Source organism: Onychostruthus taczanowskii, unplaced genomic scaffold (assembly GCF_017590055.1).
Source record: "Onychostruthus taczanowskii isolate IOZ18803 unplaced genomic scaffold, ASM1759005v1 scaffold5, whole genome shotgun sequence".
Lineage (NCBI taxonomy): Eukaryota > Metazoa > Chordata > Aves > Passeriformes > Passeridae > Onychostruthus > Onychostruthus taczanowskii.
Window position 1 is genome coordinate 4,745,338 of NW_024502568.1, and position 26,798 is coordinate 4,772,135.

General features: G+C 35.4%; 1 protein-coding gene across 1 annotated transcript in view; it reads left to right on the forward strand.

The window, feature by feature from the left end:
- The window catches only part of LOC121341881 (heparan sulfate glucosamine 3-O-sulfotransferase 1-like), a 44,240-nt gene extending 17,767 nt beyond the window's left edge, over positions 1–26,473 (forward strand). The window contains exon 2 of the mRNA XM_041415789.1: positions 25,292–26,473. Within this exon, the coding sequence (XP_041271723.1) occupies positions 25,411–26,340 (930 nt within the window). The 5' untranslated portion in view covers positions 25,292–25,410 and the 3' untranslated portion in view covers positions 26,341–26,473. The remainder of the gene's footprint in view (positions 1–25,291) is intronic.
- The last annotated feature ends 325 nt before the right edge of the window (positions 26,474–26,798 follow it).

Genomic DNA, 26,798 nt, shown 5'->3' on the forward strand with positions numbered 1-26,798 from the left:
TTCATGATCAGAGTGTGCATATGAAAGAACTCATTACTGTACTGCAGGAAAGAACCTGCACACACAGAGACTCATGTGTAGGATGCATTGAAGATGGTGCTGGTGAACTTTGCAGCTTGTTGTGAGAAGATGTGGCAACTTCATCTGTATCTGCCTATGCTGCTGTGATTGTAGCTCTAACTCTTTTTGGGCTGTTTTGTTTGTAAACTGTATCTTACACTAGCAGAAGATGTCAGCTTTCAGCAAGTCAAGATGTAGAAGGGAAGTGTAATCCCAAGCTGTCGTCTGACAGCTATACAAAACCAGCTCTTGAATAACTAAAATGGAGGTATTTTGTATTTCTAAAAATACATTTGTTTTTATGCTCATTATTAATACTTTTTGTCTTTTACCTAGCAGTTGTTTTTGGATTTTGTTTTTTTTGGTGGGGGTTGATTTGGGTTTTCTTAAGGCTCCAAAAAAGTTCCATATTTAATCAAATACAAGGAATGCCATGTCTTCAGGGCAGATACACAACAAGGCCAGACCTAAAGCCAACCTGTGTTTGATTAATTCTATGCTAATGAATAAGAATATGGTAATTTACCTGTAAAGACTTTTTCTGTTTAACTATATTCATTTCTTGAGAATGCCTGTAGTGACCATTTAGCAGTGTCCAAGATCATGTTGAGCATCTGGCTCTTCTTTATTATTAAAGTGTTTGATATATTAATTTTTCAATAGAATCTTATGTGGATTAGATGATCCAACCTTTTTAAAACTTCCTTTCTACTTCTTTCAGGGAAAATTCAGGGAAAGAGATGGTGATGCTTTGATATCTGTTTCTTCTTCCATTTCTTTTTCTTAATTATGTTTCTGCAACCATCCGTTCTTTTTAATCTGGTTTGATGCCAGAAGGTTTTCACTCAGGGCAGAACTAGCTTCACAGACAATACTGTGTCATCCTTGCATCATCATAGACAGAATTGGATTTTTGCACAGGAGTAACATTTGCGCAAAAGTCCCCAGCTTAAAAAAAAAAATGGTACTGGTGGCTTTCTTGTGACCTTTTTTCCATTGAAGTGTTTCTTAAAAGCTTGCTTAGTAAAATCCTGATATTTAATAAGTAGCAGTTCATATTGAAAAAAGCTCAAAGACTTTTTGTTCTTTGTTCTCCAATGCAGAATTTCATGTGTGAGGCTACTCATGCACTGACAGCACTGCCTGCTGTGACATTTTCTGATTATTAGTGATTATTGGCAGCACTTTGCAAGTATTCCACAGCAGAAAATATTTCATTATAGGTGCAGCCAAAATCTCAGTCAAGAACTGCATTTCAAAGAATAGATACCAATGAAGTGATAGAAAACAAACCACAACACAAAAAACCAAAACAAGAAAAACATGAAAATTATCAGGACCTGGGGATGACTTTTCAGTACAACATAATGAAATTGAAATTTAAAGGCTTTCTAAGTCTTTGGACTACTTTACTTAAAAATGTTGGTAGTTTATTTTTCTAATGTATTTTTACTGTGCCTCAATTTTGATTCTTTATTTAACTCTTTTGTGAATTATCTCTGGAGAGGTTAATAGCTCAACCTCACTTGTTATTAAGAAACTAAAAGAAAAATGGCCAAAGGTCAAGGAAAGAATATCAGTCTTTAAAATGAAATCTTATATATATATACATTCTGAAGCCTTATTTTCCCCCTACTGTCTCTCCAGAGGATCTTTAGTTTGTCTCTAATAAAATAAAAAGGGCTTAAAAATAAAATCTGTCTAGTTTTCAAAGTCTTTTCTTCAAAAACAGGTTTTCAGTAACACTATCAGATGTTTTTCCTTGCAGAAGTTTATTACTGAAGTTATGCTGAGTACAGTAGACATGAAGAGCACTGCAGAGTGTCCAGGCAGGAGAGCTGCTGCTCCCCTGCAATACCCACAGGGACATATATATAAAATATATATATTATACCCCCTGCTCACAGTGAGGGGCACAGCAGCCACTGCTCCAGGCTGGGGGCTTCTCTGCCTGCGCTGGTTCCTCACCAGGAACACTCCTTTGGAACACAACAAAATTACAAAAAGGCAATTTTTTCAATTATGTAGAATGTCTGTTTTTAGAGGAGATAAATATAAAGCATACGTGGACAAGAACTGAAAAGTTGCAATTGCAAACTATATAGAAATAAACATTTATTGTATTTTATTTGAAGAATTTGAGCATGGCTTGTAAATGCTTAAAAATATGCTTGGATGTGATTGTGTTCTTTGTGGAGTGGTTTTTTGCTCTGTGGGAAGAGGCCCTTCAGTCACCTCTGGTAGTTGCACTAATGCCTTTGCCATCCTGAGGTTTCTGTCAGAAAAGGTTAATTTTTACTGGTGTGTTCTATTTCATTACAAGATTTTGTTACTAGTCCCTCCAGATTTGTCCTCCCTGCACACAAGGGACGTAACATAGGAGTGAGATCTCAAGGAAACAAATATTTTAGAGGTTATTTTATTTACTCTATTGCAATGTGTCCTGGAATTCAAGCCTGGGACCACTGGGTGGGGCTGTACAAATGTCAAAGACTTCTGCCTACGAGTTTGTAATACAAGCATGAGCTGTGAGACAGCACATGGATACAAACCAAGAAGGAGGATATAATATAAGGCAGCAGTAAGATGTGAGATTATAATCATTCAGCAAAGAAGCAACTGGCTTTTGAAGGTCAAGGAAGCAAAGAATTTGAAACAGAGGCTTTGCTGATGCTTTCTAGGATGTTTTGTGTGCAGAAGAGCACCAACTGTGCAATCCTCCTGCAACTAGAGCAATGGGCAGCAGACATGAAGCACAGCTAGATGATGAAAGATGTCAACAGAAAAGGACAGATTATGAACCGCTGAAGAAAATGAGGAGAAGCAGAAGACTATACAGATTTTTGGCCTATATTGGAATTATTTTAAATCCTTTTAACTTTCCTTCTCTTAAGGAATGTTGTTGTAGAACATCAGGGTTAAAGCATTCATCCTACATACAGTACATTATAGTTTATCAGAAGAGTTACATGTTAATCTGACACAGTAATTTCTGTTATCTTTCTGTTCCAGTAACTACACAATCCAAATGATTTAAAGATTGAAGTCTTCTGAGAATACATCTGATTCTTTCCTTTTGTGTGTCAGGTTGTTGAAAATTTCACTCTGAATGGCTTCTGCCATGCTTAATTAGCAAGAAGATTGTAAGTGAAACTGCTTCTTCACCAACTGTGACCAGCAGGTATTGAAAAGAAAGCCATGTAAACTCTACAAATGACTGCTGGTGTGCTTAAACCAGCAGAAAAATATGTTCACTTCAATGTCCCTGGGGCATTTAGCTTTGTATTAGACAGCAGCTTTCAGTGGAAATGTGAGCACAGGACTTGTGAACTTGCAAAAATCTATAATGTTCCAGCTGTTTGAAAAGGTCCCCACACACTTATTGGTACAATGTTGTCAATATTTAACTCAGTAAGTTCAAAACTTTTCTTCTAGGGGATATAAAATCAAAAAAGGGATTGTCCATTTTTCTACTTTTCAAAATTGTTTTTGATCTATTTTTGTTACTCTTTTTCTTCCAGATATTGGGACTAAAGCCTTAAAGCTGTACTTTTCCCTTAACTGCAAGATCTTTTGCTCTCTACCACCATGAAAATTTTAATTTATCTAGTAAAATTCTTCTCCTAAAGGAGAAAAAAATACAACCTTGCAGGAGAAAAGTTAGAAGCCTTACTTAATTTGTATTAAATTCTGGAAAGAGTTGCTGCCTTTGCAAGTAAAATCCTGCTGGCTTTTATGTTGTTAGGAGAGAATTCTTCATCCTTACTGGGACCAACAGGGATTCCCAGCTCCTGCTTGTGAATAAACTGTAATATTGACCTTCCATTGCAAGTCAGGATGGAGACAGGTGTCAAGAGCCATCTGGCTTGGCCTGACCATGGAGTCCTCATTTGTGAAGGCGCTAATTTCTTTATCATTAGAACCTTTGGCTTCAACAGACCTAGACACCTGGGAATATTTTGCATTAGAAATTTGTATCAATCCACAGTCTACCCAGAGGGGATGTGTGTGTATATTTGTATATATGTACATGAAAATGTGTGTCCTGTTTCAAAACAATGTGAAAGTAAGATAAATTTATTTAAAATATACTATTGGAGAATTGGAGAATTCAATGCATTTGTGGCTTGATTAGTTGTGAAATTCTTTGTAATTTACTAATTTAAGAGCGCTTGTGATCAGTCACACATAATTTCTCTTTTTGTGTAATTGGAATCCAACATAACTTTTGTATGCCTAGTCATGGAGATGTATGTGCATAGTCATTATCTGCATGAATTCAGGAGTGCCATATTGTGGATTAAAACTGGAAAGAATTAATCTTGCAGACCAGTATCAGTAAGGACATTTGCTGTCTGGAATAGTAGCTGCAATTTTTAACAATATTTTTGTAGATTGCCTAAGGAAGTGATGTGTTTTCCATCACTGGAAATTTTACAAGATCAGGTTATGCAAACATCTGTCAAGAAGGGTTTCAGTATACTGATCGAGCCTTGGAGCTGAGTGGCAAACTAAGTGACCTCTTGAGTCCCTTCCACCTCAGTGCTCTGTGACTCTGGCACTGTGATGCCACAAATTGTAGATATGTTTATGGAAGTTACCCACTTAGAAAAGTTTATTTCTACTATTTCAACCCACCCCCAAGTAGAAAAGAAAGGAGAATGGTTCCTAATTAGTTATGGAATTTTTTTGCAATTTAATCAGTTTATTCATTTTGAGATCTACCTTGAGACTGAATGGAAACAAAACAAAAGAAAAGCAGCACAGATGAAGACTTGGAATTTGCTAAAGCAACCTTCCTTATTTAAATGATGGTGTGTTTAGCAGTGTTTTTAGCCTTTACTAACAAGTGATACAAATCACATGCTAAAATTCAGACTGTTCTGTGCAGTTCAAAATGTGCATTTGTAGCCTCTCACTGTCGTCAACAGGACTGAAATTGTCCTGGCGATGCAGTGAGGATAGATTTACCTTCAGGATTTACTCTTCAAATCATAGCTGCCAGCAGATGACAACAGCAATGTTCATGGCCTTTGCAGCTACACCTGCAATTTGTTATCAACTTCCCAATCTCAAAAACTGAAATCCCAAGGGAGATGTTAATTAAACTGGAGTTGAAGAAGTATACTGGACTGAAAAGCTGGGTAAGGAGGAGAGGACACAAGTGTTACTCTTGAAGTGGTCTGGTCTAATGGCAAATTAGATCTTAGTCAGACTAATCAAGTACTTGACTGTTCTCCCAGAGCCCAGACTAGTGTCCTAACAGCAGCCCTTCAAACACAGCTTAATCACATGGCACTTTTGTTAAATGTATAAGTGTTTCAGTTTTGGTGTGCTCCTTTCTGCAGAAGGAGCATCAATTAGGAAACTTCAGAATGTAAATGGCTTTGCAGTAATGATCTTCAGTCCATGTAGTAGGTACAGTTAATACAGCTTAGATGTTTGAGAAACAAAACATGGCTTTTTATTACAAGCAAAGCTAAGCTTGCTAGAATTAACTGAAATTAAATCTTTTATGGAAGTGAAGCAGTAGTTTCACTGGTAGAACAGAATTGAGGTTTCTTGAGTCTTGAACAGTGACTAATGGTTAAGTCATCTTTCAAGATTAATAACAATTTGTATCTGTACATATGCATGTCAGAGTTTGCTCTTTGTTGTTCAGTTGAAGTAATTTCTTTTAATTTGTTTAATTGGTTTTATTTTGTGTTTAATATTGCTGACTTATTTTTTTAAGTCAACATTACTTGATGTTATTATTTAATATTTGTTATTAAAATCTACATTAAAGTCTACTATTGAACATCAGCTCTTGAGAATGTTCTTTAAATACTACTATATAATAATAGACTAAAAGTTTTAGGTTTTGAAACTGGCCCATTTTTAGAAATTTTTGCGACATTTGCAGATTCAGAATACAAACATCTACGCCATTTATAGAACACTCATTAAAAATGAAGTAGCAATTTAGTACAGAAACAATTAAGAGGTCAGTGAAAGTCCCTGCAACCTGGGATTAAAGCATTGCTTTTATTTGCCATAGTACTTAAAATTTTTCATCAGTAAGATTAAAAACTGGTAACATGAAGGTAACAGAAGCTGTTATTTACCTCAGATGGACATGCACAGTTAATTTTCTTATTGTGAGTAGACATATTAAAATAATAAGTGCTGATAATATAAGCACATGTTCAAATATCCACTTTCAAAGAAAACAGTGGGATAAAATATTTTCTCTTGTCTCAAAAAATATTTAACACACATATTTTAAAGTACTTACTAATTATATATGCTTCTATTCTTAGCTGTTTGGTGTAGTTATTATCAGTTGATATGTACCTGACTGTCCTTGTTAATATGGGCTGTATTTGCAGAAGTCTTGTATTTGGAAATCTTGTCTATTAAAGGTTGTTTATTTAGTAGGGATGCATTTTAATATTAATTTAGAAGGGATGCATTCAGATTTACTGGAAACTTCTAAAAAAGGTTGCCCTATGTTTCCATGCCTATGGAGTATTGAAATGTTGCGTGTCAGAATCTAATTTTTACAGAAAATTACTAGTTTGAGCCTTTTGTTCTAGTTTGGTTTTGTTCTCCTTGCTCATTTGTCAAAGTTAATCAAGTATTCAAGAATGTGTGAACAATTGCAACGAATGTAGAAAGTGAGCTATTTACATGAACCTTAAGATTTACCCTTGCTGAAGTGAAGTTCAAGTACCAGATACAACGACCTAGTTAAAATATCCCAGGACTTGATGTGGGAGATCTGCCAACTGAAGGAGATGTTGCTGAAATTGCAGCATGATATTGGAAAAAAAAATATATATATTGCCTGGTTTTCTTTGATTACAAAATAATGTAAGCAAACACTTTCAGACTGAAACATGGTGCTTTCTGCCCCAAGGAATTCTAATGTGTGCCTAAATTCAATAACATGATTAAGAGCTTCATTTGATATCTCTGTTCAGTGCTGTCTTGAATAGAAAGAAAAATGAAAATATAGTTCTTAAATTTAGCTGAGGTACTGACAACTGATCTTCCAGAAATAACTGCTCAGTGTCAGAGAGGTTGCATAGCCTTAACCAAATAATAAAATGTCAGGTGTAAAAACATTATTGGTTTATTAACATTTGACCCATTCTTATGAATTGTTCCAAAGCTTTTAAACTGAGTGCAAATAATTCCCACTGGCAGGTGGGGTTTGTATTGTATGCTTATTGTAGAGGAGGTTTATTGCAAAAACATCAGCAGATCTCAGCAAGTGAACTGATGCTTTCATCTAGGCCACTTCCAAAGCAGTGTATTGGCATATTGAACTGTGTGGTTGGTTTTAGTCTTGGACTTCTGTAACAAATAAAGATCTCTAGAATGCAAAAATTTCAATTGATTTATTCTAGTTCCTTTGATTACATATTAAATAGCTCTCTTCAATTACTTTTGCTATATCTCTTAGACATTCGTTTAGTGTGTTCTAAAAATCAGATTTTGGCTAAGTGTTCTTACAAGGAGGCACCAAAAAAATCAGTATGTAAGAAATTAAGGCAGGCATGTTACTCCATTATCCAAGAATAACAGAAACATAAAGCCCAAAAATAAAACATTAAACGTGAATAGTGTAGATTACAAAAGAGCTTACAAAGCAACTTGTTAAAGTCATGAGACCAACATTATTTCAAATGCATTAGAACAGGAAAATTTATACAGGAAAATTTGCAGCTGATAGTAAATTATTTAGAAAAGGAGACATGAAAACAAACTGCAAAGAAGTACCTCAGTGATACTGAGTGAAAAAGTGACAAGTGAACTTCACTGTAAATAAATTTAGAGTGGTGCTCAAAGGGTAAAAAGATTATAAATTTGTGCACAAGAATGGACTTCAAACTGACAATTATTTTTTAAGAACTTCACTGTAAGATTATCTATTCACAGTGTATTCACTGTGAGCTATGAAAATAGTAGCAGCAAAAAGAAAATTTAATATTACACATTTTTAGAAAGAAATAGAATAAAATAGAAAACATCATGGTTACAAACAGTGTCACAGCACTGCACCTGCATCTTGAATAGGTAAAGAGAGAATGGGTTGGATGAGTAAAGGATGATTAAATAAGTATTTTTTACAAGGAACAGGTAGAACTATAAGCTTTCAGTCTGGGAAGAAGAAAATTGAAGGAGGTTATGGCAAATTTATTAACTTGTGAGTGGTGAGCAAATAGGTAGTGAGTGATTGTGTACTGGCTCTTTACTGCAAGGACATTGGGCTTTGGGTGAGACTAGCAGGTGGGGTGTTTGAGTTGAACCAAAGGAAGTACTTTTTCCATTTCACATACTTACACCATGGAACTCCTCGACACAAGTTGTGTTAACAATCATTCAAAAAGCAGTAAGATTTACAGAATTACTGATATTGTCCTTTAAGGACTATAAAGCTCATAATTCTGTTCCAGAGAGCCACTGAAGCTCTGACTTGCTGGAGCCCAGGAAAGTGTGCTTGGAAAAATCACAGCCTGTTTGCCTTGGGTTTGTACAGTCCCTCAAGTGTCCCTGATGGGCCACTGCAGGCAGGGGAATATGAGGCAAGTAAATGGCAAGCAAATGCTTGATTCAACCAAGTATAGGCTGTCTGAGATGGAGCTTAACAAAGGTTTCAGTAAAAAACACTGCTGAGATGCAAGCATACTTCAATTTGCTTGTAGCTTCAGAGATGGAGAGCTGGCTTTATCTCTTCTGTGTTTGTTTTAATTTTACTTAATCTGAAATTAACATCTCCATTGAGATGAATGGGATAGATTTGTAGATGTTTGTTGTTTGTCACATGAAATTATGTTCCTTTCACAGCTAATTATATTTTAATTTTCTCACTGCATATATTCATATCTCTTTTTCTTCATTTAATCACATATAAACCCTTGCCTTGTATTTAACTCCTGTACTTTCTTTTTAATACATTTTGAATTAAAGTTGTGCTGAGGACTTTAGTGTTTATTGGCAAAAAGCTACATCTGACTGCACAATTTAAAAGCATAAAAGAACCAGTAGGTGGTTTCTTTTATTAATTACTTGGGTAATGGGGGAGACAAGGGTGACTTCAAGACAGGAAGGGTTCAAGCACACTGGAGAACAAGACTGCATCAAAATGCTGTTGCTATTTCTAAGAAAATATTTGCATAAAATAGGCTGCAGTTTAATAGAATCAAGTATAAGTAGAAAATAAGAGAAATGTTTAACTGTACAAATCCCAGGTGTGGAGTTTTTAGCTAGATAAGATTTCTGCCCAGAAGAATTTAATGCGATTTGATGAATTAGAAACCGTTCAAGAATATAAGCCATCTCCAAGCAAAAAACCAGGAAGGAGTATTTACATGGACCATAATCTTGTTATTCTCTGTGTTAGTGGGGTGGGATCTGAGTAAAGAGGCCTAGAATTTGATGTCTTGATTCAATATGAAGTAACAAAAAATTTAGTGGTCAGTGAGAATGGCCAGTCTAGAACACAACTCACAATCTGAAATTAAATTAACTGGGATTGTCATCACACGTCCTCTTAAGTTTAGTCATGTAATCATGTTACTTTGTGCCCTGACATCTATGAAACCAGAACCATCTGAGTTCCTAGCTTTCTCTGTTAGCTTTCTTCGTTTTTTATATTTGCAGCCTTTTCCCCTCTGGAATGAGTCTCCAAGCTGGCATGCTGTTCTGGTTTCCCTTGTCCCGTGTAGATCCAAATTTGCTTGTACTTTCAATGTCAGACTGTATGCTCTGAATGTATATTTCCTAGTCTTTACTAAATTAGTGAAAGGCAAAAGTTGGGCTTTGAGAGATAAGAATGGAAACTATGGTCATTTAGTGAGAAATTGAGATTTTTTTTCTCTCCGTCTTTTCACAGAATTCAATAAACAAACATATCCAAATGCATTTAAAATTATTTAGACTTTATTTATATAAAATTTCTTTGAAAAGTATCTTTAGTAAGTTGCTACATATTTCTGTATGATATACCTCTGAAGTATTATGAAGCTAGAAATGCAGTTTTCTCAAACTGATCTCTTCTTTCACCTGAAGCTCTTGTAAAATCCACTTTTATATAACAAATTTAATACTGTATTTTAAAATGCAATTTAAAACGTCCTTTTTCTTTGATGTGGGTGGCTTTCTTTTTGTTTGTGTTATATAGAACTGCAGTAAGATTTAGTGGCAATGACACTCCTAGATTAATTGTGCATTGTTCAGAACATATAACTTTGTCAGCTTTAATTTCGTTGCCTTTTTGTTTCTCTGAAATATGTTTTGTGAACTTGTGAGGGAATGAGCAAGGGTTATCTTAGTTCCTTTATCTAATGCAGCAGTCAAAGTACAGACTCCGCATTTTTTTACTATCTGCTTATATTGACAAATTGTTTATGCTTGCAATATTTTGTTGGCAGCCACCTCTGAACTCCCTCTTCCTTTGGAGAGCGACTGACCAGAATGAAACACGCTGTTTTAGTCACTCTGAACCATTAGTTTACCAAAATGCATTCAAACTGTACTGTCATTTTCTCTTGCTGCTTTGCATACTAATAATGTGCTGGCCTTTGTCCACTGCTGTGCATCCAACAGAAATTTTCACTGAGATTTTTGAGTGCTTCATAAAGAATCCTAAGGGTAGGGCTTTCCAGGAAGTCTAAGGGATCTAGGTCCACTAGGTCCATCTCTAATTTGAAATTCAAATTTCAAAAGCATCAGTAACTGAAGCTCCTTGCACTCTGAATCTCTCAGCCAGGATCTTTTCCTAAAGAGATGTCTGGTGCAAGCTTGTGAATTAACTGGAATGTTGGGGATTTCTTGTGCATTCCCACACGTTGCTTTCTGAGCTATTTTATTAATCTACATTGAATATTTGCTTTTTTTACCCTGAAACTAATAGTGAAGTACTTTTTCAGAAGGCCAAATAAACTTTGTTGACCTCTTTATTCACCCCATGCTATTTCGCTTGCATGAATGATTGAATCAAAAGCAGTGTAAAAATTTTGCTCAGCAAAGTAGGATATGTGTTTGTTCATATGGGAGGGAGGCATAATCTAAACAAATTGATTTAATTTTAGCATATCATCACTCCTTTCCATTTTCTCACTAATTTCAGTGTAATTTCTCTCAATTTGCCTCAATGACCATGATACTTTTGCTGTTGTTCATAGGTTTAAAATATCTTTTAACATGTGGGCTGATACTGCTTGGTAGTTTTTCAGCTCTGTGATTGAAAATCTCTCCAGAACACCTGGATGTATTTCTAAACATGCACAGTGATTAGATGTTTCCTTTATTGTTCAGCTGCAGCAATGCAACTCAGCATTTCAACCTTAAGGAATTAATTTTGTGGTTTTCTCCATTCTTCTATCACCTGGACATTTAAGGGGTTTGAATTTGCCTTTGTAATATCACTACAAGGTGAGAAATACAATTCTGAAAAGCACAGGATGAGGAAGAGAGAGGAACCTTTCAAAATTTCCATAACTTTGCTACTGAGTAAAAAATACTATGACTGACTTCTGTGGGACTAGAATGAGACCTGAGTAAATGATCCTGAAAATTTTCACTCTCAAGGCTTGTCTTCAAGGGGAAATTACTGTGAGAAATCTGAGGTGTAAATTATAAAACATATTAGCTGCTGAACATTAACTCCCCATGTGAATAAACAGAATTTGAGTAAGTTGCTCTGTTTGGAAAGCATGTAATCAACTGTAAATTCAAGCTCCATCTCACTTTGTTATGGAATAACTGCACAAGGTATGTTTGATCCAGTTCCCACAAGAAAATGTGAAACCTGAACTCCAACTAATTCACTTTCCACTTGAATCTACCACAATACCATCCTTAACCACTTTTGCCTCCCTTTGTACCTGCACTATAGGAGAATCTAAATTTTTTTCAGGGTTGATATGTTGTAACAAATCTTAAGTTCTTCTGCACTTGAACATTTGTTCCTGAACATGTTTCCAGTGTACACACATTTATCTATTTGCAATCCATTTTTATAATCTACATTTATCAGTATCTGCTGCATTGCTCATAAACCTACATAATTTGAATTCTTTAATATACCTATATTTTCTATTACTCTCTGTTCTATATTTCTCTGTGTGCTATATATATGTGTGTGATTTTGTGTGTATTTGCACAAGTATAGAACCTAACTGCACTCACTAAAATTAACAACCTGGTTTTTTCCTACAAATGCTCAATTTTTTGCTTTTCATCACTTCTCTTGCTTTCTCCAATCCTTTACTCTTTCACTACTGGCTTTGTGGTGCATTTACTAGAAGATGCCTATGTGTTATAATTTAAAGTACTTCACATTCAATTTCTCTTACATACTCATATATACACAGCAGATCATTATGTTTTATGAAATAGGTTGGACTTCATGATTGTTTCTCCTGGTACTTTTATGTTTGACTGAAATATTTCCAGACCCTGAATGACAGTTATATCAGCTACATTTTAAGTGTCAGAGGAAATAGCTTTATTTTATTACTTTTTTTTGACATGCTATGCCCTAATTTCTTATATAATTTTGGTAAATTCCATAGTAAAGGAATCATGATTCTTTCACATTCCGTAATTGAATGCCTTATTTCTCACACACTGACAGATGTTTTTGATCCCAGCATCTTAATTCTGATCTCAAAAATTTGCTCTGAACTGTTTATTATCTATAAACTCAAAGTAATTTTTTCTGTTGACTATAATTCCTCTTAAGGTATCAGTAGTTGTAATAATTTTCCAAGTGCATTCATATCATCTCCCTTCCAGGAGAAATTTAACCTTCTCTTAATATTAATGTTCTTTCTGCTTGAAACTGATAGATGCCATTAAGAATAAGTGGGACATGAATATGAAAATATTTTAGCTAAGAAATATCAAACTACAAACCTAAGATGAAAATTCAGCATAAAAAAAGTGAAATAATATATACAATTTACAGTTTGTAGAAGAAATACTGTCCTCCCTTGAGAGGAAAAGCTATTATCAGTGCTTTAAAACAGAACTGGCATCAATAACCAGCAGCTTACACTGCATACTTGCACTACCTTTTTTTAGTATGCTATAAACAGAAATAACTACTCCATATTTTATAGCTACAAATTAAATTTCAAATCTAGATTTATTTTTCCATGTGATCACATATTTTAAGGTAAGAGGAATGAATTCATAATCAGAATGCAGAAAAGAAATCCTTTATTGTCACGAAATTAAACATGATGTTGCTTTAAGTAGAAGTACGCATTTCTCACAAACTGGGCTCAGAAGAAATAGTATTATGACTATATTTTCGAAACACTATATGTGGTAGTGGCCAAACACTGAGATACAGAATCCTGAGAGCAGGAGGATGGGTAGGTTGTGTAAGTAAATTGGAGATTCTACAAGAGATCCTCTTTCCCTAACTAAATTTCATATTAATCTTTCTGAACTACTGTGTGAATGTGAGGCTTTTTCAAAATATTAAAGTTCTTATGAAATGGTAAAAGATTTAGACACATCAGCTGCAAAAGGGGAGGCTGCAAATGTCTGCTGGAGAATCTTTACACATACTGGCATATGTTTCTTCCTTGTTCCCGAGTTGGAAAATTGTTGTATCAGTGCCTGAAAACAGGCAACCTTCAGTGGAGTTCTCAGCCATCCTAAAATGCAAAAAAAAAGCCTCAGGTGTTCAAAATCTTTAAAAATTGCACCACAATTTATGTAATGAATTAAGATTCTCTGGTCTCAGCTTCAGCACTATCCAACTCCATCTCCATTTTATTAAAGGACTGAACTCCATTCTCTGTGGCAAACAGCAGCAGATCAGTCTGATTTTAAGTGATTTTTGGCAATCTGATTTGAAAGTGTTGATTTGGTGCTTTACTTTCTGGTTTTTATCTATGAATCCCACTGGACTTGTAAATTAACATGTTGACATTTGTTCTTCAAAATGTTGAAAGTAACTGCTGAGACACCGATGAAAGATGCTGCAGAAAAACTGCTAGTAATAATATCCTGTTAACTCTGCAAAAGCTCCAAATGCATTCACGAGGAGAAAAAATGTGGTCAAAAGTAAAAGGTACAGTGAGATAATGATTTTCTTTAAAGTTGCACCATCCATAGGGACTGCTAAGGGTATCAATGGGGCAAAGAAACAATGATCAGGATGCACAAGGTGTGTATTTTATGTTTAAAACCACCACATACTAATGCCTACATCTTTGCTTTATAGCAGCGTTGTACTGGTAATAGAGAACAGCAAAAGAGAAATGAGTACTGATCATCAAATTTTTCTTTTTTTAAATTTCCTGAGGAAAAAAAATAAGTGAACTAGAACAGTACAGAACGTGTGGATCATAAGCTATATAATAAGTAGAAAAAATTAATTGCATCTAGAACATGGATCTAGGATCACAAAATGGATCACTTCTTGCTACAGAAAAGTAAAGGTTTTTTGCCAGTTTGGAACTAAAATAACAAAATTTTGTGTTTTGAGGTTTTTCCTCTTTTACTTGGGAAGAAAGGAGACTGAGAGAGAAAATGTAAGATAATGGAGGTACCTGTCTCCTCTATGCTATGTTGAAGTATTGTTCCTTGGGGAAATGTGCAGTTGTGGCACTATGAGACCAGTCTGCTGTCATACAGTGTCTGCTTGAGGAGCTGAAATCCGGGGATTAAAATCAATTAAAGTACATGTGTTGTACAGCCTACCTAGTCTTAAGAGAATGGCTTTGAACGTTCTAACTCTTGTTGCTCTAATTAATATGCAGTTAATTATGAGAATGTATCAGAGCCCTTCCCTTCCTCTGCCTCTTTCTCTGCTATAGGTGTTACTAGCACCTTATCAACTCTCTGAATACTGATAAGACCATTCAGATTAAAGGAGAAAAATATGAAAAGGTCATTATAAGATACCTAGGTGCAAAAGATGTTTTCCAAATTGACAGTACAGATTCAAATACCAAATTGTTACTAATAAATTTTGTTATCATAAACAGCAAATACAGTATTTGAATCTGAGAACTAATTTGACCATGCTTTTATTTTGTCTCCAACAACAACTATTGTAGCTCTTTCTAGTTAGAGTTTCTAATGTGACAAATCCTCACTATTTTTCCCAAGTGTCACAAATCTGAAGTCCTGAAGTCCACATCCTGAATGTATGTGATGGCTCTGAAATATGATTTTACCTTAAAGATTTAGGTGAAAATTGACAGAGTTTAAGGGCGCCAAAAAAATGCTGTAGGTACTCTCAGCCATCAAAGAGCCTTTCTGAGAAGCTGTAACTGATTTGAAGCAAATCAGCATTAAAGGAAAAGTGTGGAAGAGTTGTTTGAGTGCACCATGGCACTGAGCTATGGGGCAGAAGTGAAGCTGTGTGCTGAGAAGTGAGTTCTGCTGAAATTACCCATGCTGTAGAATGCAGGGGTGTAACAGCAGAAAGTGTTTTTGTGAGGACACCTTAAACTTGTAGATGCAGAGGATGGTTTTGCATGGGGAAGTCATCATAACAGTCTGGACTGATCTGAAAGAAGAAAGGGAATTGCTTTGTTTTCCACTGAAGTGTAGGAGTTTTTGACACGTGCATACATCTTTGGTTGTACACAGACATGCCTGTAGGTTTGGGCTGTACATCAAAGTTTGAAACATTTGGACTGCACAGAAGCTTTCCTAAGTTCTGTCTTTCCTAACTAAAAAGTGGAAAAGACAGTCAGATAAGACTCCACTAAATCTCAGAAATCCTGGAGAAAATCATTAGAATTTTGTGGTATTAGTTGTCTGCTCTCAGACTCTTAAGAGGGGTAAGTATTCTTTTACTGTACTTTAATGTGCTACTTTGGCACTGCAAAAAGGTTTGGCAAGGAGCAAGGATCTGATTTCTGATTTTCCATAATAGCCAGAAAAGAATCTGTCTTTTACTTACTCCATGTGTTCAGCCTGTCATCTCTGTCTCCCAGTACCAGCCTGAGGAGCAGTGTGAGAGACACAAATGTTGCACTCGAGGCTGTTTTATGTGTTTTATTCCAGTTGTCAGGCATTTCCAAATGTTCCCTAAATTGCTTTCATTCCTGTATCTCTACAGCTATCTGCTGGGCTGAATGTGCACATAGCTTGATGATGGATATGTGTTGAAGGCATTGAGCTTCTATTCAAAAAATATTTTATCCATTTGTTTCTTTTCTAATATGTTTGCCTGTTCTGTATTGCAGTGTACTTCTTTTCTTTATTAGCAAGAATTTGTTTACCACTGGAAGACAGAGTTTTGACTAATATATTTATTTTATTGATATATTTTTATATATTTTACTAATACATTTATTAATCAGTGTTAAGAATTGCTAAGCAGTTGCCTTTTATGGTCTTTTCAAGTGGTACTTGTTTGTTTACTTTGAGAAAAGATGGACTATGAGGTCCTTTCTGTAGAATTTCTGATTCTTTGATGCCCAAAGTCTCTCAGCATACCTGAACTCAGTGTGGATTTAGTATATTTCTTGGTTTTGTAAATCCTATTATTTTATCAATCATTCATACTGACTCATGCTGTTTTTCTCTGACCTTTATATTGATCTTGTCTCTTATCAGGGCCTGTGACAGTACCCAAGATTTCAAAATTAAATTTTCAATTTTAAGTCCATCATTGATTTGTTATTTCAGCTTCTTTATATCCTCTCACATCTTCTGTTCTGTAGTTACTCTTAAAAAAAAATTGCTCCTGAGCTGCTATTTTTTTTCTTAAATTTTGTTCAGTCATCCTTTACAAGGCCAAAAGATTTCAACTCTGATGGATCTTTCAGCTGCTTTTTAAAATTCTGAGTGAATTCCGTGCTCAGTTTACATCTCTGCTTTACAGTGTAACCCTGAACCAAGAAGCTGGATCCTTCTCTCACTGTTTGCATTTGATATTAGAAGGTTTCCAGCCTGGTGATTGTTGGATAGCAGGACACATCACCAAGGGAAGGATCAGTTTGTTTCATGCCCTGTATGATGGGGGTATACAACAGCTCTATGGGACCCAAGAGAGCAATCTTATCAGACAGCATCAGAGAACTGCTCCCCAGGGACTAATGCCAGAGCCTTGGAAAAGTTATTCAAAAAGACGTAAACAAAGGGTAAGACACTGACCTTGGCTCATCAGACTTATCTGAGACGTCTCTCTGTTGGACAGATTTGGAGATAAAGAAGCCTCCTCCTTGTTGCCTGGCTGCTCTCCCTGGCCAGGGAGAGCATGTGTCACTCCTGGCTGGCTAAGGCTGATCCCTGAGCAGCTGCCAGGTCTGATGAGCTTTGCCTGGACTGCTCCTCCCCTGCACTGGGCAGTGCTGGAAACAAAAGGTGTAATATTGACAAGTGCTGCCCAGAAAAGCTCTGAGAAGAATTATCCCTTTTTGAAGTTGTATTGTCTTAAAACCAGCGTGGGTTTGTGGTTTTTCTTTGGCTTTTGGTTGGGGTTTTTTGCAGGGGTAGGATTTGGTGGAAGGGTTTGTGTACGTGATTTTTTGTGGTTATTTTTATTTTTAGTACCAGAAATCTGTGCTCTTTACAGGAGCATAAAAAATTTTAGGGTCAGTTATTTGATCTGGATGTCCTGCAGGAATTTGCTGTTTTGTACCACCACAAAGTTAAACTGTCCTCATCCCTCTTGAATGCTTCTCTTGCCATCCCTGACCCTCTGAGGAATTTTTTCCTTTAGAAGACAGGTCTCTTGTAAATCCTCTTTACTCAATCACAGTATGATTGTCCTTCCAAATGCATCAAGTTCTCAATTTTATTTTCTAAACATCTGAGTATTGAGATATTCTTTGTGCCAATGAGTAGGGGAAAAGTAATAATATTCAATTAATTATACCAGAGGTAGAAAGGCTTGAGTTTGACCTTTTGCTGTACTGCAGAAATATACACAAAAGTTGCTTATCAGCCACACATCATTACATCTTGCAGCTTTATAATTATATGACTACTGCTTGTTTGGCTGAAGAACTGGCATGGCATCTTTGTTACTTCAATTTATATTAATTCAGATGCTTAATTAGCAGAGGTGTAAGTTTAATTCAACAAAATGCTAATGTAATTCCATTTCAAGTATGCCAATGTGATAAGTAAAATTTGCCTTCTCATCTGTGCTAATCTGACCACTATCCACTCTTTGCATCTTAATAAGAACTGATTTTTTATTTATGTCTATTTACTGGTATCCTTAGAATGTACCTGGCTTTATGTGCTAAACATATTAAAGATCTTTATGAAATTGTAACTTAGTGAGTTTTATGTGGATGGTTTGAGTATGATATTTTTCAAAGATACCATAAAATATAAGTGTGTAAACTACAGCTGTAGAAGGTTTATTTAGCTCAGAAATTTATTAGTGTGTTTATACTGTATATATTACTGTAATGCTAGATATTTGCAGTCAGAAAAGGAATTAGGAAATGTAATACTAGCCTTAGGGAAGCAAACTTCCTTCAAAACTCCTATCTGCTAATATCACCTGCCAGTGATTTAATGGTGTTTATAGTTCATGCTAACATTTCTCAGCTTTACTTTTTATACATTATAGTCTGTGTACCTGGTAGAAGCCTGCAGCCAATTGCTGTTACTTTATAGCTCCTATGTTTTTTCACCAAATAGCTACTTCCTTTTTTATTCCTTTTTTTTATTCTTGTAAGGTAGTAACTGTTGGCTGTTATAAAACTGCAATCTCATTGGGAAAGGCTCACACAAATAAATTCACTGCTGAGATGAGGACTTTAAAATGTTAACGTCTTTGTCTTTCTTTGTGCTAACATATATTTTGTGTTGATGCTTAAAGAGAAACCTTCAAACTTTTTCATTACCCAAAGAGGTGTTATGGCAGCAAGGCAGCATTTCTGGACAGTCTGTGGATTCATGGGTTTTTAGGTACTGCCTCATTTGGGTAATCTTAGTGCATCTCCCTAACAAAAACATGCCCATAGTTTGAGTAAAATGAAAGTGAACAAAATTCTTAGGAGCCTACAAGACTCTTAATCAGCAATATCAACTGCTGCAATGTTTATTTGGCTTTGGGTCTGTGGGTCCCCTGCTCCTTGTATGAAAAGAGATCATTGAGCTCAACTTGCAGCTCTGTTACAAAACTCCAGTGTTGTATTTTACTCTCTCTTACCTTTTCTTGCTTTCTCCACCTGGCAGCAGAGATTTTCCATGGTTACAGGTGGGAGGTATACTCCTGGGAGCTGACTGACCTCTCCTACCTGATTCTGATAAAGGCCAGTAATGACAATGAAAATATTATTTAGTTATTACAGTTAGTCTGGGAATGGAGCAGAGCATAAAAGTGTAGCAGAGAAGATTCATGCCATATAAAGGGTTATCTCTCTGGGATAACTGTCCCTTCCCACATAGTCTTTAGTCTCATGGAATAGGTAATTTTGGATTCTTCTGAATCAAATCTCACTTCAAGGGCAAGACTCTAAAGTTATTCAGTTGCACCTGATTGGTCTAATTGTAACATAGACCTAAAGTAGTTGCTCTGCTTGTAATAAAATTAAGACTCACAATTGTTTTTACAAAGGAAACTTTTCCAAAATTTTTAATATTTTTCACACAGAAATGTGCTCTCATTGTCTCCTGAACTCTGCCTAGGCATATCTCACGTGTGTGAATAGAAGCAGCTGAACTGTGTTTCCTTCCAATTAATGTTAAAGAGGATACCTTTCTGTTCAACCATTGGACATGTGCCAAGTATTTTGAAATGTCCATTATTTCACAAATTACATTATAATCAGAATTAACGTGTTATGAAGAGAACTTTTGATGACAGTATTACTTCTAATAATTAATGCTTAGAATTAATTGACTTAGTCATTACATTATGGGATTTGAATACATTGATACTGGATTCTGTTAAGCAGTGTGTCCTATATGCACTGGATAATTCATTTGCCTGTTTTTAAAAAATGTATAAGCCATACTGAGTGCATTTATTATGCTATGTAACTAATTCTAGTTTTACTGAAGGAAAATCACCAGCCTAATTTCACATATTCCGAAACTTTTAGAATTATATTGCTGTCATTTAGAATTATTTATTACATAACCCAGTCTGTATAGGGACACTTTACATGGGTCTAACTGACATCACAGTATGATTGTCCTTCCAAAAATTTCTGAAACTGGTCGCCTTATCTGACCTTTGGTTGTGAATACAGTTAGGCTGGAATTGTTCTTTTCTATTGTCAACATTAGAGATGTTCTTAATAATAGAGATACAACTGAGCTGTTACAAGTCTGTGTGCCAGTAAGCCTTAACACGTTTGCATTGCACGCTTCTCAGTGTTTGATTTTTGTGTTGCAATAAGTTTGTAGATAATAGGAATTAACAGGAAAAGCAGTATCAAGACAAAAATTGGTGTTTTGTTATATTTGCTCTGACCACCTCCTCTTGCTGCAGTTTTCAGTCACCAACAGAAGTATTTCTGCACAAATACTTTGAAACAACAAAATCCTGTTTGTAGTTAATACTTGATTCCTTTTTTTTTTTTTTTTTTTTTTTTTTTTTTTTTTTTTTTTTTTTTTTTTTTTTTTTGTGAGGAGCAAGCTTTATTAAAAAAAAATTAGTTTTATGCTGAAAGATTGAGGAACCTCTTTGCTTTGCTTTTCAGTTCAACATATAATCCAGCTATAAGTTATCATAAGGGTTGTGAGAGGCTGCTATGGAATGGCACGAAGTTGGAAATGGAAAAGGAATTGGATAGAGAATTAGAAGCCCTTGGGTTTTTGTTCTTGGTTGGACTCTAAGGCTGTAAACCTGCTATGTGACCTTGAGCAGATCAGATTAGCCTGACTTTCCAAGGCATTTGCAGTCCTGAACTGGATCTATCCATTGGTCAGTTGCAAATTCCTCTAAGGTCTGAATGGTGCCTTAATAAGGTTCAGGCAGTTCATTAACAACACAGAGTGCTGCAGAATTCTCCAATGAAAAGTATTACAGGCAGTGTAATACAGGAACTATTATTAGGAAGTAACAATGTTATAAATTAGTAATAATATATTTAGGTTTACCCTACAATTTTGTACTTTACCCCAAAGCAAGATAAATCCTGAGACTCTTGGAAGATTTTCAGAGTACAGTGCAGCAGTTAAGGGTGTTTAGTACATTTCTGTTATATTAAAATGATTTTTCAGCCAGCATAGCAGCTTCTCAAGTCTAGTCTAGTTTTTGAAAAAAATGAAAGAAACAGCAGCCCAAGGTACTATTTACTTAATTAGTCCTTTCTGCAGCACAAATTTGTTTCAGAACTACATTTCTGCTTAATAAGTATCATATCTGCTGATGTTCCTTATGTTACTAAGCAGCAGCCACACTACCAAATAATAGGGAAAAATGGCAATAAGACACTGTAATTCTGGTCATGTGTCATGGGGTTAGTTTTATAAGAATACTTTCAGATTCTTTATTGGTGCAGTGCACCAATGTAAAATATATTGTTTTCATTATAAAAAGCAGTTAATATCTTCTAAAAATGTAATTGCATAAAGACATAAAAGCAACACAAAAATTATTCTAATAACTTTCCAATTATATATGATAAATCTTCTTTAAAACCTTTACATTTATGTAGCAATTATAACCTAACCACAGGATCTAATGTCTTAGAACTTCATTGAAATCAATCAAATGTCTTAGGCCAAGGCTAAAATGTTGCTCTGATAGAATTGCTCCCAAAGGCAATTTTGATCTATTTAGGAACCAATTTTACAGAACATTTTTTATTTGATTTTTTCTGTAGTATTTCCTGGGTAAAGTTTTTTCCCAGCAATGATTCTATGAAATTTTTAAAACAACTAATTAATTTGAAAACTGATTAAAATGGTTGATAAATGTTTAATTTTTTTTTCAAACAATACTCCAGTCCACAGAATATGCAGAATTCCTTCTGCTACTTGCTACCTGAATGTGTCTTACAGAGAACTGCTGATTCCAGATGGTAAATTAAGCAGACTCTCACTCACATCAGAAGTGAACCTGAGAGTATTTTGGAATATCAATCTTTCCTCAGTGATAAGTATGGTTTTTTCATTCAGCTTACAGTCTTCTTTGGGTATCAGTATTTGCACCTGATTCTTAGGTGTGTGAAACTAGAAAACTCAATTAGGGATGAAATAATGTTAGTGTGTTTGAATCTTCTAAAGAAAATCAAAAAGTCAGTGTGAGAATTTTTTCACCTGTCACCAGATCTAGGAAGATCACATCTCTGTCTATACAAGTGCAGAGTTCCAGTATGAAATAATTGGGTTTTTTTACTCTGGTTTTAGTTTATTTCAGAGAAATTCCTGCTTTTCCTCTCTTCCTTTCTATTTTTTTCAATTTAAGCTATTAACCTAGTTAGTTTCAGGAATACTAATTCTCAAGAAATCGAAAAATAGTTTTCTTTCAAGTTAAGTAAAATTGCCTAAAATACCTGTCTAGAATCAGTTCATGAAGCTGTTTCAAAATGGGATAGTTCCAGAATTTAAATCAGATAATGAATTTTATGTTTCCACCTTGGTATTTATAAGTAATCCCTTGCTTGGCAGACATTCAGACAGGTCTTCCCTTAGTCCAAAGTACTTGTAATCTAATGTATATATGTGTAAGTGAATTTATAATGTATAACATGCTGTATTATCATGAAAGAGGTAAATTGAGAAAACCTGTAAGATTTTTATAAAAACAATTCCTCAGTCTTCCTGGAAGAATTTTAATTTAACAATGAAGATTAATAGAATGCAAACTAACACTGGGATTTCAGAGCAGGTTAAAAGAATGCTCAACTGCTCCCTTGGCCCCTGCTCCCAAATCCCAGCCTGCTGGCATCGCAGGTCTGGAAAGATGCCATACTGTCATATGTTGCTACTTCTGAAACCATCTTAGGCATTGCTGTGCCTTTCCTCAGATTAAACTATTAAGGAACCTTGTGAATTGTGAAAAATTTGGCATGAAATTCTTAAAGCAGAGTCCATTCTTTGAAAGCTGGCATTCCAGGAATCATCTGGGATGCGACACTTCACATTTCGTGCTGTGCATCCTAAGGATCTTTCCAAAACCAGCATTAGCTGCCATTATTGTAAAATGCATTTTAGTCCCTCAGCAGCACTGAACAGCATGGTTACCACTCCCCAAGCTTGCCATCCAAAGGAATAGTAGCTATAAATGATTTTGGTATAAACATACCTGTTCTTCCCTCCTGTGACGGCCATAGAAATTCTTGCATTCTTTGCTCTTGGGAACTTCAAACAAAACTTCTGAGTGAAGTCCCTAGTGGAAAAAATTGTTATCTTTAAAATGACACCTCCTTTCAAGTTCCTAAAGAACAGCATTCCACTCAGTCCTTACAAAGCAAATTTGTACTTAGGCTTCTCCAATATTTAGTAATTGTATACTCACTCTTCCTGGTTGAAACTATGCTCTTTTTGAAGAAGCAGTTGCCCTTTAAGTCTTGCTCAGACATAACAGGGATTGTTCTCTGCAGATTTCTTCACTAAAGGTCACAGTTTATTTTTTAAATGACAATTTTAGGGTTAATATTTGCTATATAACTGTGAGTTTAGTGCTCATTGAGGCTGACTGCAATCATTCCCTAGATATCCAAGAAGCTGGAGAAGATTTCAATAAAATTTAGAAAATAGATTTAATGAATCTGCTGCATTGCCTAGACTGTTATTATAAAAAAATTAAAATCTTTAAACCAGTAAAGTAAGACTCAAAGTAAACAATTTTTAAATAGAAATACTGAATGCTCCTCAGTGCCATGACAAATGAGAATTGTCTGTGTTTTCTAAGGTTGTTCTAACAGATGACATGTGACCAATATGTTCAGAAAAAGGAGACAGTGAACACTGGGGAAGGAGCTAAGGTGGTAGAATTTCTGAGACTACTTTAAAATATGACCCCTAATTCAAAATTATTCCAAAAATGGTTATTGTTTATTAAAAGACTGCTGCTTCACTGTACAAAAAAACCCCAAACCCCTTTCTGCATGCTGCATTTTAAACAAAACAAGAATGTAGATATATCCCACAAATCTTTAAATCACGTAATTGCTCAAACATGGAGTCAAACTCAAGAATCCTTTCAATGGGAATTTGTCCTATAGGATTTTCAGAGTTAAAAACAGGCAATTCAAACACAGTGATTGAAGTGCAGGTGTTGCATTGATCTGAATTTTTTATGACTGTGGTTGTGATGGGAGATTCATAAGCGATCTCTTTCAAATGTACAAAAGTTACCCAGGAGATTTCAAATGTTAGTAACACAGTTACATAGATGGTTTTTTTCACTTACATCTCCACATGCACATACCTGCCAGCCTGAAGTTTTTGCAAATTTTAAAGATATTTAACATTCTCCACTTCTTAAAATGACCATAAGCAATGTGGATTAAGTAAAAGAAGCTGTTCAGCCTCAAGCAGACTTGCCTCCCTGCAGAAATCTCTCAGTGACCAGAAAGCATCTGGATGTGTCTTATACAGAGCTTTGGAGGAACTGCAGAATATTATCTGAAGATCTGATTTTGCCAAGACTTTTCCAACACCCATATGACTGTGCAGCACAACACTTGGATAGTTACAGAGAATCCATCCACCCTGCATCATTTCTTTTTCCCACGCTGATCCCACTTAGCCACTTTACTTTTGTTTGACACAGTTTTCTGCTCTAATAGTCTCAGATTTCAAAATTTGCCTCTGTCTATGTTTTGTTTTTTTGTGTCTAAGTAAACAGAATTATTTTTGTATGATTCATAGCTCACTAAAACCCAGATGGTGGCACCATCATCCAGGTCTGTTATTTATATATTTAACTATTCTAGCAGGAAATTTGAGGGAAGGTGCTGACATTCAAATATTATTTGGAATTATTGTTATCATATGGGATATGGTATTTATAACAAGAGAAGTATATGGAAGATAATTAGGAAAATCAAAGCAAGCAATAGATGGTCAGGATTTAAAATCAGGTAAACAATTCTAATCTGCTTAGAGGAAATAAAAGTTGCTGAAAGGTTAGCATCCATCATTGGTCATTCATGATAAGGAGAAAAAAGCCCCAACACATGGGACTTTTCTGTCCTGATATAAACTGAGGGGAAACAAATAATTTCCCTATTAATTTCCTATTGGGATCACAGATTAGCTTTGTGAATTGAATTGGGAGCTGAGTTTTTTAACTGATGATGTGTTTAACATCACTTATTTTTCTTATTTTATTTTGCAGATGCTTCAGAAGCTTGCTGTGTGCTTACCACGGGTTCTGCCAACCATCTCGAGAGGGGACTCACCAATTCTTTCATTAATTGAGCAAAACATTATCTTGAAATAATTATTCCTCTCCACATGGCCTTCCTACTTGTGTCAGCTTATCTTCTGCTGACTCATGCTCGGGGTGCTCCTGTCGAGAATGGGGCACTGTTGGAAACACTGAAGTCACAAGTGGGATTATTCAGCAATAAAAGTGAGCACTATTCAGCACAGGTGAGACCTCCTGGCACCAGCCGACAAATACCTCAGACAATCATCATAGGAGTTCGTAAAGGAGGGACCAGAGCTTTGCTGGAAATGTTGGATATTCATCCTAATATTGTGGTGGCAGCTACAGAAGTCCACTTCTTTGACTGGGATGAAAATTATGTGAAAGGAATAGACTGGTATAGAAATCTGATGCCATTTTCTTATGGAAATCAAATTACAATTGAGAAAACACCAGGCTATTTTACATCACCACAGGCTCCAGGAAGAATTCATGACATGAATAGCTCCATTAAACTGCTGCTCATTCTAAGAGATCCCACTGAGAGAGTTATATCTGACTATACCCAAGTGTATTACAACAGAGTAGAAAGTCACAAGCCTGTTCAGCTCTTTGAAGATATTGTTATTAAGAATGGAGTGCTTAATACCAAATACAAAGCTATTCAGAGAAGTCTATATGATGTCCATATGGAAAAGTGGCTTAAGCATTTCAGTTTGGATCAGATTCACATAGTGGATGGCAATACTTTGATCAAGGACCCTCTTCCTGAGTTACAAAAAGTTGAAAGATTTCTAAATCTTCCATCCCGAATTATGTCTTCTAATTTTTATTTTAACCAAACCAAGGGATTCTACTGCATCAGAAGTGATGGGAGGGAGAGATGTTTACATGAATCCAAAGGGCGTCCCCATCCTCTTGTTAACAGCACTGTTTTAGAGCAACTGTATTCCTACTTCAGAGAGCACAATGCAAAATTTTACAGGATGGTTAATCATTCCTTTGACTGGCATTAACACATTTGGGGTCAATGTTTCTTAAAAAGAGCCTGAGACAAACTTTCAGACATAGCTTTCTAAACTGTAAAGACTTGTATTATGAGAATTAACACGCTGGTTATATGGTTCATTGGAACAACACATCTGTTGACTCATTTCCTTCTCTTGGGAAAAATAAGTTTTATGTATTTGTATGATTACTGGGATTCATATTCTGATCTTTTTCTCACATGCAAATACATTAACTTCAGCAAACTTAGCAAAGGTGTATCTCTACAAGATTTCTGCTGTTTTGGAAAAATGCATCTAACTGTAAAAAATGTAAATATTGGAAATAGTATTATTCTAACTGTTCTGTATTTTTTGTTGTTAGTATTTTTTATATCCCACATGATAGTGGTGTTGATTTATAGAATTTTTCATAAAATAAGTCTAAATTGTATGTTAAAATAGGGGTATACATACTAACTCCAATA